The sequence below is a fragment of the Cyprinodon tularosa genome, unplaced genomic scaffold, assembly GCF_016077235.1.
Source record: "Cyprinodon tularosa strain WSP-4 unplaced genomic scaffold, ASM1607723v1 ctg125, whole genome shotgun sequence".
NCBI lineage: Eukaryota > Metazoa > Chordata > Actinopteri > Cyprinodontiformes > Cyprinodontidae > Cyprinodon > Cyprinodon tularosa.
In genome coordinates this window covers 5,173-17,693 of record NW_024038059.1, presented here as the reverse complement: position 1 = coordinate 17,693, position 12,521 = coordinate 5,173, and the positions used below count along the sequence as shown (strand labels likewise).

Genomic DNA, 12,521 nt, shown 5'->3' with positions numbered 1-12,521 from the left:
AGCAAAAGTCTGGCATCTTCATTTTAATAAACCCAGCAAATTCCTGTAACATAATGTAAGATGTGTTGACAAAGCAAATCGATTGGAAATCATGTTAAATTCTGCCTCTTCCACTGATGTAAAGTTGCTGGTTAACGTTAGCAGCTAGCTAAACTGTAACGTTAGCTGCTAACTTACTAACGTTAGGGCTGCGTCTCAATTCGCAGGCTGCGTACTTCCGAGGACGCAGCCTACCTAGCCTCCGGAGGACCCAGCCTCGGTAGGCTGCTCCGGAGGATCCTCAGCCGCTGGTAAATGGGACGGTCTAGCCTTTGGAGCACTTCCTGGTTACGTCACGACGTCATCACGTCTACACAAAGCCCGGGAAAAACCGCGCCATTAATCCGACGATTGATTATTGATTCAAATAGCATAGCAAAATGGAAACTTCAATTTTTATTTTATTTTATTTTATTTACCTGATGTTGGAGGAGGAGAGTCGGATTCGGCGGCAGCAAAACCGGCGACAGATTTATTTGAGGCTGGCAGAGCGCAGTGTAGAGGTAACATTTACCTTTATTATTTTCCCCCACTAGGGTCTGCTAATGATCAGAATATACCAGTTATTTATCAAACACTTGTCAGCAGATTAATGAATATCATATTTTAAATATATATTTTTAAGACTTGGTATAAGCTTGTTTGTAACTTTAGTAATTTGAATTGAATAGTTAAATGTTTACAATCCCTGTAAATAACTGACTTAAATCACCACTTTCACTATCACTAAGGTTGTGTGGAGAAGGCAAACTGTATTATTGAGAAATAAATGCTTATTTGTCTAAATTGTTATCCACTTACTGCCTGATTTTATTTGCAATTATAGCAGAAAAATAATACAGGTAAAATAAATATAAAAACGAAAAAATAGGTTAAATAGTGGATCTAGATGAAGTAAAATAAGTAAAGGCCAGAATTGTTTGGTCCCAAATTGGCAACACCAGGCGTTAAGGGGTTAACATTCACTAGAATTGTATCAGCTAAAATGAAATTGCTGTCATCTAATCCTGTTCTCAACCTTCATCTCTCTTTCCAGACCAGGCCGATGTACTGCCGCATCAATCTTAATGTTCCCGTTCTCCAAATATTTTTCAATAATGAAGACACCAGACCAGACTTTCGGCTGAGCAGAGAGTCTCTGGCGGTGCTGCTGGACCTTCTCTGCCAGGAAAGAAGACACGGATGGGGGGCCACAATAGAGACCTTGGTCTTCCTCTTCTGGCTAGCGAGTGGGGCATCCTACAGAGTGGTGGCTAGGGTGTTCGGGATGCCTCGCTCCACAGTTCACCGCATCGTCCACCGGGTTACTGAGGAGGTGGTGGCCATCCGCCACCGAGTCATCTGCCTCCCCAAAGCTGCAGAAGACCTGGCAGCAGTAACCCAGGGGTTTGAAGGACTGGCCGGACACAGAGCTTTTCTCAAAGCTGCTGGAGCGATCGACGGCTGCCATGTGAGGATCAAGCCTCCAAGCGGTCCTGATGGTCAATGCTATCGGAACAGGAAACTGTTCTCCTCCATCATTCTGCAGGCAGTTTGTGACCATCAGGGCCGCTTCATCGATACATACGTGGGCTGGCCGGGGTCGGTGCATGAGTCCAGAGTGCTCCGGAACAGCCCACTGTACAGGCAGGCCATCTACCCTCCTCCGGGCCACTTCATCTTGGCAGATGGTGGGTACCCGTGTCTCCAACACCCACTCCCCCTCATCACTCCTTTCAAGCGGCCGGTACAAGGTGTGGGAGCCCTGCGCTTTAACAGCCATCATTCCAGGGCACGCTCCATCATAGAGCGTGCCTTTGGAATGATGAAGACGAGGTTCAGGGCCATCTTCCTCCAAGCGCTTGAGGTGCACCACACCTTTGTGCCTCAGGTATGTTACTAAATGAGAGAATTATTGCTTATAGATAAATGATAAAAAGCTTTAAATTAATTTCTTCAAATATACTATAAAATGTTTTTGTCTTTTTTTTTTTCTACAGGTCATAACGGCATGTGCTGTCCTGCACAACATATGCCTGGGAGCTGGTGACATCATGGCCCCAGAGGATGAAGAGCAGGACGACATGCCAGAGGATGAGGGGGAGAACATGTTGGAGGCAGTCAGTGGTGCTCACTGGCGGGACCAGCTGTCTGCTGAGGTGTCTGCCCTGGAGGAGGGTCTACCCGACCATGATTACATTTAGATGGCAAGTAGAATCACATTTTAGCTGTTCTCATTTCAGGGTTATTAAAACAGTTGTAGTAAAGTCATTTTCTGCGTCTTCTTAAATATTTTTAGTAACATGGCAGCCGTCGATTGGGTCAGCCCTTCAAACCCTGATGGACGATGTGGTGAACAGTGGAGAGAGGCATCCCCCCGACCCCCCAGATGATGTCCCACTCGCAGTCAGAAGACTCAAAGGTCATCTGTGTGGCATCCCATCCAGTCCAGCAGCACCACCAGGGACTCCTGCTCAGTCGATATTGTATATATATGTTCTTTTCAATCTTCTGTAAATAGTATTTAAAATTGACTGTAAATAGTTTAAAATATTTTTAATAGTTTGTTATAATTGCATCTCAAAAAATAAATTGATGTTGTCACTGAGAAGTTGTTCTACGTTTACTTAAATTGTCAAGAAGTGATGAAACAGATAATGTAAAAAGGTTAAAAGACTTTAAGAACACACCGACAACAATAACTTTGATAAACAATTTAATAATTTAATTTAATAACAGCAACACATAACTTGAACTTGTAAACACAGCAACAACCAAAAAAAAAGAACACACCAACAAAAATTAACGTCTGTCCACCATCCTCTCCAATAAAGTAAACAGTCTGTCCATCCTTTACCGGCTCTCTCTTTCTCTTCTCTCTGCCGCCTCCCTCTGCAATCTCATATCCTCCCTGATCAATTCAAGCAACTCGTCACTCCTCCTTCTTCTCTTCCTCCTTTCCCTCCTCTCTCCTGGCCTCTCATCCTCACCCTCTTCCTCGTCATCGCCCTGATGCTGCCCAGCCTCTGCAGCACCTGGCACTGGTGTGTCCTCAGGGATGGAGGCAATTAGGACAGGTGGGGCAACAGAGGGCCTCTGTCCTAATACCTCATCCATGAGGACAAACCAGGGCCAGGTGGCAGCAGTAGGCGTACCCCTGACACCCTGCCCTGTCCCTGGATCTTTGCACTCCTATAGTAGAGGAAAACAATTTTTGTCAACAGATGCAATTTTCTGTAGTGTTTCTTTAAAGCTAGAAAAAAGGAGTGTTTCATGATTTGGATAGATTAATAACATTCTACAGAAAAAGAGACGACTTTGGAATAATAACTTTGAGATGACTTTTTTCAAGCTAATTCATCTTACATATAATATATGTAAGATGTCATTTCCCTACACATTTACACACACATCTATCTATCTATCTATCTATCTATATATATATATATATATATATATATATATATATATATATATATATATATATATATATATATATATATATATATGTATGTGTGTGTGTGTTGTAAAGGAAGAAAATATTCTAACATAGTTAACTTTGGAAAAAGGTTGGCTTTTCATTTTCTTCCCTCTCCAGGTCCACCCGGCGAGCTGCGTTTGGTAATATGAAAATCAGCAAGGCGTGTTGACATCACAGAATTACAGAGTTTAATCCAATATAAGACAATGCATAAACTTAGAAATAAGACAATGCACAAACCTACACCAGAAACTGCAGAACAACAGAGACATACATTCCATTACCTGACATAGGAGGAAAGAAAGCAAAGACGTACAAGACATCTTTGGAGAGTTTGCAAGAGCAAAATCTGATCTTTTTCTTCTATTTAGAAAGCTTTATCCTCTTGTATCTAATCCATTCAAAAAGGGCTGGCCCTCGGTCCTCCAACCAAAAGCCATCTCTGACACTGCTAGGGCTTCCCCTTATTTACTGCAAACATCTGGGGTCATTTTCTTCTTTGTTTTAACAAGAAAAGGCGGAAAGCTTGTCCTGGCATCTAGAATTCCTAGGGTCATAAAACACAAGATAAGCTCCCACAGACAGCCCGTGGAATGCAGGGGGCCTCACCATAAATTCTCATGAACAAACCCAAATTTAGTAATCTGGTTCAAGGAAAGGTTATCTTCACAAACTTGTTCAAAATAAGAAATATGTTCACAAGGAGAGTATACAACATACCTTTTACACATGCCATAAGATTAAGTGTATTAAAGTCTAAAAATAATCATTTTTCTTTAACAGTCCCCGTTTTGAGGTCTGAGACATACAGACCTCACAAATAAAATGATTAAGCCTTCTAATAGAGGAACCAAAAAACTATTTAGTATACTAAAAAACTAAAACATTAGCCCAATTTTATAACAGTCCCCTTTTTAAACAGCACCTCCTAGGTCCACTGCCAGGTCATGTGTCTGAAGCTGAACTCCATAATCTAAACTTATCAAATGTATCTTGCGCTGTCCAACAATTTAATACTCACCTGATGAACCACAAAATTTTAACCAGTAAAAACTAAACTAAAAATACATTTCACTTATCAAACATGAAAAATCATAAAACTCAGTTATGTCAATAGAAGAAAACACACAATAGAAATATTAGCCCAAGTATAAAATTAGAAAACCAAAGCAAGATATCTCGAAATTACCAAAAAATGCTCAGCAGACTCAAAAGACAATACTCGCCACAAAAATTACAATTTGTCAATACAAAACAATAACAACATAAAAAAATACATCATAAACACATAAAAATTACAAAAGACCTTTTTTTCTTTTTTTTCACAATTCAACAATAAGAAGTTAGAGTTCGTCTCTATGCTCCTTCGATAGTCTTTCAAAAATGAATATGAATTCTTCGTCAGGAAACGATCCAAAAATACGCGCAAAAAGAAACGAATGTTCTTGAAGAGTTCGCAAAAAACGAAAACACGCAATAAAAAGAAGATAAGTTAATGATGATCTTGTAGCTGGATCCTTCACGTGTTCCTCCTCGGTTGCAAACCTCAGGTTCTCCACCTGAGTGTCCGCTGCTCACCGAAAACTGGAGTATTATGCCAATTTAACAGTGAGTTTAAGGAGAGGGTGCAATCTCCTTTTCTCAATGGAAGGACACCGGAACAGGATTATTGTGCCTGTCTGGGCCCCCCAAGCCTTGTAATTCAGGAAAATGAAGTGGTTTTGGCAGGAATCCCTCCCACACTTCTGCCTGGAAATGCAGATCCTCCTCCGCGCTGTGATGTGCCTCAGACACTCCTCGACCGCAGGTTGAGACTGTAGATTCTCCTGTATGCCCTGCAGCGTGCGCCGTGGCTCCTCAGCTGACTCCAATGGAACCACGTGTCTCCTTCTCTCTTGTAGACGGACAGCCTGAGATGTACTCTCCACGACTCGGTATGGACTGGCGAAGCGAGGCTCAGACCACTTTCTTTTGATGACCATCAGGCGCACCCAGTCGTTTTCCCGAACTGATCCCGAGCCTGGACGTTCCTGTGACGTCTGGTATTTTGTAAATTCTGCTGCCAGGACCTGTAACTCATTGAAGAAATCTTTATGAGATAAATGTGCAAGCTTACCTTTCCATCCTGGAATGCGGGTAGCAGGTCCTGGAAACATCCGTCCTGTCTGGAGCTCATATGGAGAGAACCCTGTTGATTGGTTAATGATTGATCCTACACTTTATGACAGCTTCACTGTCTTCCTTTTGTATTATAAATCTGCTACTTTGGAGTTGTATTTTATCAATCCTTTGACCCTCTTTTTATATAAGGCCTACATGAGAAATGAAAGTTTCCTATCATGTTAAACCCAAAACTTAACTGTATTTTAGAAGCAGTTCCATAACTGTTAATTTGTAAATCTCCAATTTAGACCAATTTAATTTCAATCATCATATTTTCTATTTTTTAAAACCTTAAAGAATGATCAGCCTGCTTTACATCAGTCACTAAATATCAAAAATGACCTACTTTATTCCAATCATATTTTAAATCCCAAAAATTTCAACCATTTTTACCTTTGATCCATTTATTCATTTGAAAACCTATTTATAAAATATTTAATTGAATAATGTATTACCCTTTTTATATTGTTTATCAATTATCAATGCCTTTTCAGTTTTGGAGAGAGATTCAATACAGCTAAATTTATTAAATGATGTAAATCTTTAGTTTAGACCTTCCTGGATGTCTTAGTTAAACAACTTATTTTAAAACATATGAATAGAGATACAACAATCCAATGATCACCTTCCTTAGTTTAAGAACACTATTTTATGTAAATTATTTGATAGTCAATATTTTGTTTAGTATATTCAATTTATACATTTTACTTATTTCATATCCAAATAGTTAGCTCATCTTTAATGCTGGTAATACACCGTAAAACATTTAATGTATTGTGATTTAACTTCAATAACCTCTTTTTCCGAAAAGTAAAGAGAGATCCAAACTAAAAATTTGCCTATCAGATCAATTCCATTCATGTCCCCCCTGTTTCTATAACAGAACAAATGTTCTGTCATAGAATACAATAAAAATCCTATACAACTCATTGAGATGAAATCCGCTATCACCACTAAGTTTAGCCTCATGTACCACAGTTGGATGCAATTCAAACATGGTGTCCCAGATGCTGTTACAATCTGCACACCTCAATCAAAGAATTCTAATGTTTGATTAAATGTATGAAATCAACACAGAACTTGGTGTCTTTAGCTCAGTTAGCTCAATAGACACCCATCAATCCACTTTAACACCTTAATTTCAAATTCCATTTAAATTTAAATTTAGTTTTACTGAATGGTAGCCACTGTACTATGTAAATAAAATTTAGATCATCTTCCTTAGTAGATGAAGCGTAACACACAATGCAATTCAGCTATAGTTAAAAAAGAATGTAATTGCAATCGTTAGTCCCTGCCCATTCTTTTCAGGCAGGAAAGGAAAAAGACACACTAGCATTTTGTGAGACAAACAGAGTGAATCATGGAGGAATGCAGTGTCGTAACAGTTGGTGCACACCAACCCCTAACTGCATCGTAAAACCTCTGACCCCAGGAGATGGGGTTGTCCTCAACACCTAGAATTACACTGCAGGGCTGCAGGACGTGAAGAAAACAGGGCGCCTCAGTGCTATATCTGCAGACTGAAGGGAACCCCAGGAGTGGGCTCTGGCGCCCAGGTCACATGATCAGAGGTGAGAATCCAGGATCAAACATGAGAACACACAACAGGACCACCGCTGAGCGACTTGCCATGCCCCATTCTATATCTGCTGAATCAGAAGGTGTCCAGAATAGCAGTCATTCCAGCAGTGCAGAAACATCTGGATACAGTCCTGCTTTGATGAACTTTGGTCAGCCTTTCGTGGTCGACAGAGCAGGACATAGAAACCAGCAGACCAGTCATCTACTGAAACCCCCGTCCGGGTTTGTCTATGATCTTTGTGGTCCCGACTCACTGCTGATTCCCAGCCATAGAAGACTCCCCCAGATAACGCTTGAGTCCCTTTTGTTTTCAGCCAGGCATGAAAAGCAACAGTCAAAGGAGACATCTGTTGCCAGGTCCTATGAGCAGCACTTTGCAATCACGTGCAGCATCATCATGTACAGCAGGAGAACAGTTCGCTTTCACTGACCTTCGTAATCGCTCAACAGCGTTCGGCTTTCATACAACAGTCCAGCAGAAGATGGGCCTAGTTCAGCATCATCATGTCTTTGTTCAGCAACAACAGCGGCCTGATGCGGTAATCAAGAAGATCCCTTCAAATACATCTTCCCATGATCTCTGAGCTTAAAAGACCCTTCCCCCAAGATTGCCATCAAGTCAGAAGGAAGGAGAACTGCCAGAGAAAAAATAATACAAAGTAATTAAAAAGCAAAACTTATATTTGCCACATTTTGTTACTTTCACTATCATAAATAAAATTTATCTTGTGATGCCTCCTCCCGTGTGGCGCTAGATTTGTTGTTGTTATAGCACAAACGGCCAACTGCCCCAAATCCTGAACTGCAAAAAGAATAGATAGAAATTTGTTAAAATAGTCCACGATCGGATGTGCCAGAATTAAGAAAATAATGACACTTACTGTTCAAAATCAATAAACGTCATTACCTCGATGACATTCACTCTGCTTGTGCCAAATATCAACTACAAATTCTAAAATCACAACCTCACAAACTCATTAAAGAATTAGAACAAACTCTAGAATGTCCAAGTACTGATACTTATAAAAGTTGTGATGGAATTGCCCTTGGTCAAATAATTATGAATTGCATATTGTTCTACTAAATACCAAACATCCTTATCATTGTCCCACGCTTCAAGACAAAGTCCTATTTCAAAATTTCAGAAATCCTTTACATTTTATCTGAATTTCATAGCAGTTTTAACAAAAATTTTCCTCAAAATTAACAATTTACACCCAACTGTATATAATCAAAGTCAGCAGTGATGCAGAAATCTATCAACAATTTTAAATGTAAATAGACATGGCATAGATGTTATTTGAAACCGTTCAATTTGAGATGATCAAATCTAATTTAGTAGAAGCTTCTATATCACATACACCATATTGTAGTAAAGCAGGAAGGCCATATGACTCTACATTAAAGAAATCCATAATTCACTATTGTTGAATCGAAAAAATCAAAATTATTGATTAACTAATTTACCATTAACCATATCCAAAAATTTACCAGGAATTAGGGTCTACTTCTGCTTCTCCCCCTGTTGATATAATAAAATTCTCATTTTGAAAACAATTTGGAATCTATGTCACTTTTATATAATAATTTGCTGAAAAACCAAAATATCATAAGATGTTCCACCATTTCTCCAAATCTTCCATCTAGTATTCAAACTAGACTGAGATTATGTAAATTTCAAAGTTCCATCTGTAATGTCTTATCTTTATAACATCCCCCTGTGTTTTCTTATTTCCAAAAGAAAAACAATTTAGAGGTGGAAAAACAAAAATGGAAGAACTTACCCCCATTATGCTAAAATTTCAACATGTCCAATCAGTCACCCATATGAAATATAAACCAAGTTTATTTAGTTAGAATTTAGGTTAGTTTGTTAGTGTTGTTAGTCAAAGTGGATAACACAATTTCCTAATAACTACATCTATCTGCTTTAAGCCAAGGCTGAATTCTCGTTTCATATTAATTTCACTGCACAAGCAGATGATTCAGCTTCAACCAGATTGTGACACCAAAATATGTAATCGTCATTACCTTAAAATTGTCCCTTAAAGCAGTAATAAAAACATATTTAATACACAGACACCCGAAATTCTTTTTTTAGAGGCACAGGCATTGTTCCTCAGGGTTATAGAATAAATTAATCTTTATTAATTAATCAATTAATCAATCAATAAAACCTTCTTTTAAAAAACCCAGCTTAAGTCAGAGTTAACGTAAAGGCTCTGTTTGAACTAGCCACAGTTCCCTGTAATGTGTATTTATTCAAATCCTTAAACAACCGACTCTTTTAGGAGGGATTTTATCTACCTCTGCAGCTTCTGAATTCTGTGAGGCCGCACACAGCAAATCAGCCCCGGTCCGACGACACACGGCGCTTCAGACAACTAAAAAATAATCAAATACTGTCTTACCACACCGAAGCGTCGGGCCGAAACGGATCAATCAGGACCAAACAGCCGCCCGCCGAGACTCCAAAACCGGCACGAGCCCCCAATTGTAAAGGAAGAAAATATTCTAACATAGTTAACTTTGGAAAAAGGTTGGCTTTTCATTTTCTTCCCTCTCCAGGTCCACCCGGCGAGCTGCGTTTGGTAATATGAAAATCAGCAAGGCGTGTTGACATCACAGAATTACAGAGTTTAATCCAATATAAGACAATGCATAAACTTAGAAATAAGACAATGCACAAACCTACACCAGAAACTGCAGAACAACAGAGACATACATTCCATTACCTGACATAGGAGGAAAGAAAGCAAAGACGTACAAGACATCTTTGGAGAGTTTGCAAGAGCAAAATCTGATCTTTTTCTTCTATTTAGAAAGCTTTATCCTCTTGTATCTAATCCATTCAAAAAGGGCTGGCCCTCGGTCCTCCAACCAAAAGCCATCTCTGACACTGCTAGGGCTTCCCCTTATTTACTGCAAACATCTGGGGTCATTTGCTTCTTTGTTTTAACAAGAAAAGGCGGAAAGCTTGTCCTGGCATCTAGAATTCCTAGGGTCATAAAACACAAGATAAGCTCCCACAGACAGCCCGTGGAATGCAGGGGGCCTCACCATAAATTCTCATGAACAAATCCAAATTTAGTAATCTGGTTCAAGGAGAGGTTATCTTCACAAACTTGTTCAAAATAAGAAATATGTTCACAAGGAGAGTACACAAAATACCTTTTACACATGCCATAAGATTAAGTGTATTAAAGTCTAAAAATAATCATTTTTCTTTAACAGTGTGTATTTCATTACATTATCCAAACCTGAACATACTTTGTATTTTTTTTTTAGGTTGTCCCACTTTTTTTTGGCCTGTTGTGGCTCAACTTTTCCCTCCAGGCCCATTTTCTGCAGGATCGTTCTAAACAAGAGAAATGAGAAGAGATAAACACACTAGGATCACTTCTATCACAAATATAAGATTGATAAAAAGTGGCATCTGGGCATCATATCATGTGATCAAAAGATTATATTTGTACGTTGGTGTTTGAACAGGACTTATTTTATCTTGTGTGACTTTTACATAGAAATGCAACATGTATGTGGAATTATGCCTCAACTCTTACCTCCAACCAACTGCTGCAGTATTTTTGGCGCCGGTGAAAAGGTGGTTGTTTTGCCCACGGAGTTTGATCAACTCCTCTGTCTGCTCCCTGCTCCCTGGAACAAAATGACATGTAAAGCATATTTCTGTTAAGTCAACAGGCAAAATGATTGTTCTGTATAATTATACCGGCATTGTTCTTCAAGTGAATTATACTTTAAACCTTATTTTACTGTACTGTAAAATAACTATACATTATTGAGTATTAAAACAAAATGTTTACAGTATTAACAGCCCAGTACAGCTGGATTCATGTTATTTCTTCAGCTGCATTAAGCTTTGACAGTTCTAATCCTGTGTAATAAACTGTATGAGAATAAATAATTCCGATTAGTGAGGGCTATCAGCAAAGTTACAAGATGTAGGTTAATAATTGTGACATTTTTATGAAGGCTTTCAAATGTTGTTGAGCGTCTCGTATCAACAGGTTAGCTCTTAGCTTTAGCTTTAGCTGCTCTACACATCCCGGTGGCTCCGTTACCGTCATGTATTTTAATACATGTTCAGTAAAATAAAACAAAAATAATACTCACATTTAAAAGTGTACTCCATCGTAGTACTGCCGGCGCTGCAACTGCTTTCCATTTTTTCCGCCTTTTTTTCTGTCTTCTTCTTCTTCTTCTTTTTCTTCAACTAAAAAAAAAAAAAAAGCACGCAAAGCACCTCGGGAAATCTAGCGGGAGGCGAGGCCACTAAGGACGGTAGCGATGCATCCTCAGAATTCGGGGAAAAGGAGGACGCATTTTGAGGCTGCATTTTAAGCGTCCTCAGAATTTTTGCCAAATGGGACGGCCTCCGCGCAGCGTTGTGACGTCACCGGCCTCAAAATGCGTACTACCAAGTACGCAGCCTGCGAATTGAGACGCAGCCTAGGTCTCACATTGCAGCTTCTTGTTATTAGCCAGCTAATGTTAGGCTAATAAGGAAAATACAACAACACTCAGATTATTGTTATTAGCCAACTAATAACCACAACCACATCCACAAAGATTGTAATTTACACCAAAGATTAATTGTCATACAATTGTTATTGGTGTCACTAAAACCTATATAATTGACTAATAGTCTCAGCCTTGATAACTTGTGCAAGTAGCCCTGATGCACAACTATGCTGCGCGATTAAGTAATTTTTCGACAAGAAAATCTGCAATTTCGACATGTTCAAGCATCAAGAAAAATAGCCACGTTCATAATGTTTGTAAGAAACCAAACTGTTTGTAAATCCGTCAAGAACTCAGTGAGGTAAGACTATTTGTGTTCGTGCTGATCACTCACCTTAGGTACCACAGAGCACAACAGAAAGCCTGTCTGAGGTAAGATGGCCGCCAGTGATGACGTTTGAGACTCCGCCGTAAGACATCTAGCCTTTATTATGGATATCTATGTTCAGAACAAGATCTGGGCTGCACTTGGGTCTTCCCCTAGTCCCCTAGTCCCATTTTTTAATTTTTTTTTTGTGGGATCAATGTCTACTATTCAGTGTCATTTTGTTGAATGCCTGTTTATATCTATTGGGGTGCAGAGGTGGGATTTTATGAATGTGAGGATGTGTGTCAATATGTCTCTGTCTTCTTGTGAGGTTAAGGGGCTTGGCTCCTAGTGTTTGGCAACTACTAACCATCCTAGACCCTAAGCATTAATGGGACCTGTTTCCCTTTCTTATGGTCCCCATCG

General features: G+C 39.3%; 1 protein-coding gene across 1 annotated transcript; it reads left to right on the top strand.

Annotated features, from left to right (window-relative positions):
• The first annotated feature begins 928 nt into the window (after positions 1-928).
• LOC119777600 (protein ALP1-like) lies at positions 929-2,919 on the top strand. The gene is made up of 3 exons (XM_038276552.1): positions 929-1,909; positions 2,019-2,225; positions 2,318-2,919. Exons 1-2 carry the CDS (start codon positions 1,025-1,027, stop codon positions 2,220-2,222), a joined length of 1,089 nt encoding a protein of 362 aa, XP_038132480.1. The 5' UTR covers positions 929-1,024; the 3' UTR covers positions 2,223-2,225; positions 2,318-2,919.
• The last annotated feature ends 9,602 nt before the right edge of the window (positions 2,920-12,521 follow it).

What these genes read in the sequence shown, in the direction of transcription:
- LOC119777600 (XM_038276552.1), top strand. Translation starts at nt 1,025, where the DNA reads ATGAAATTGCTGTCATCTAATCCTGTTCTCAACCTTCATCTCTCTTTC. An exon ending in ACCACACCTTTGTGCCTCAG is followed by an intron (nt 1,910 to 2,018) that starts GTATGTTACTAA and finishes TTTTTTCTACAG; the next exon opens with GTCATAACGGCATGTGCTGT.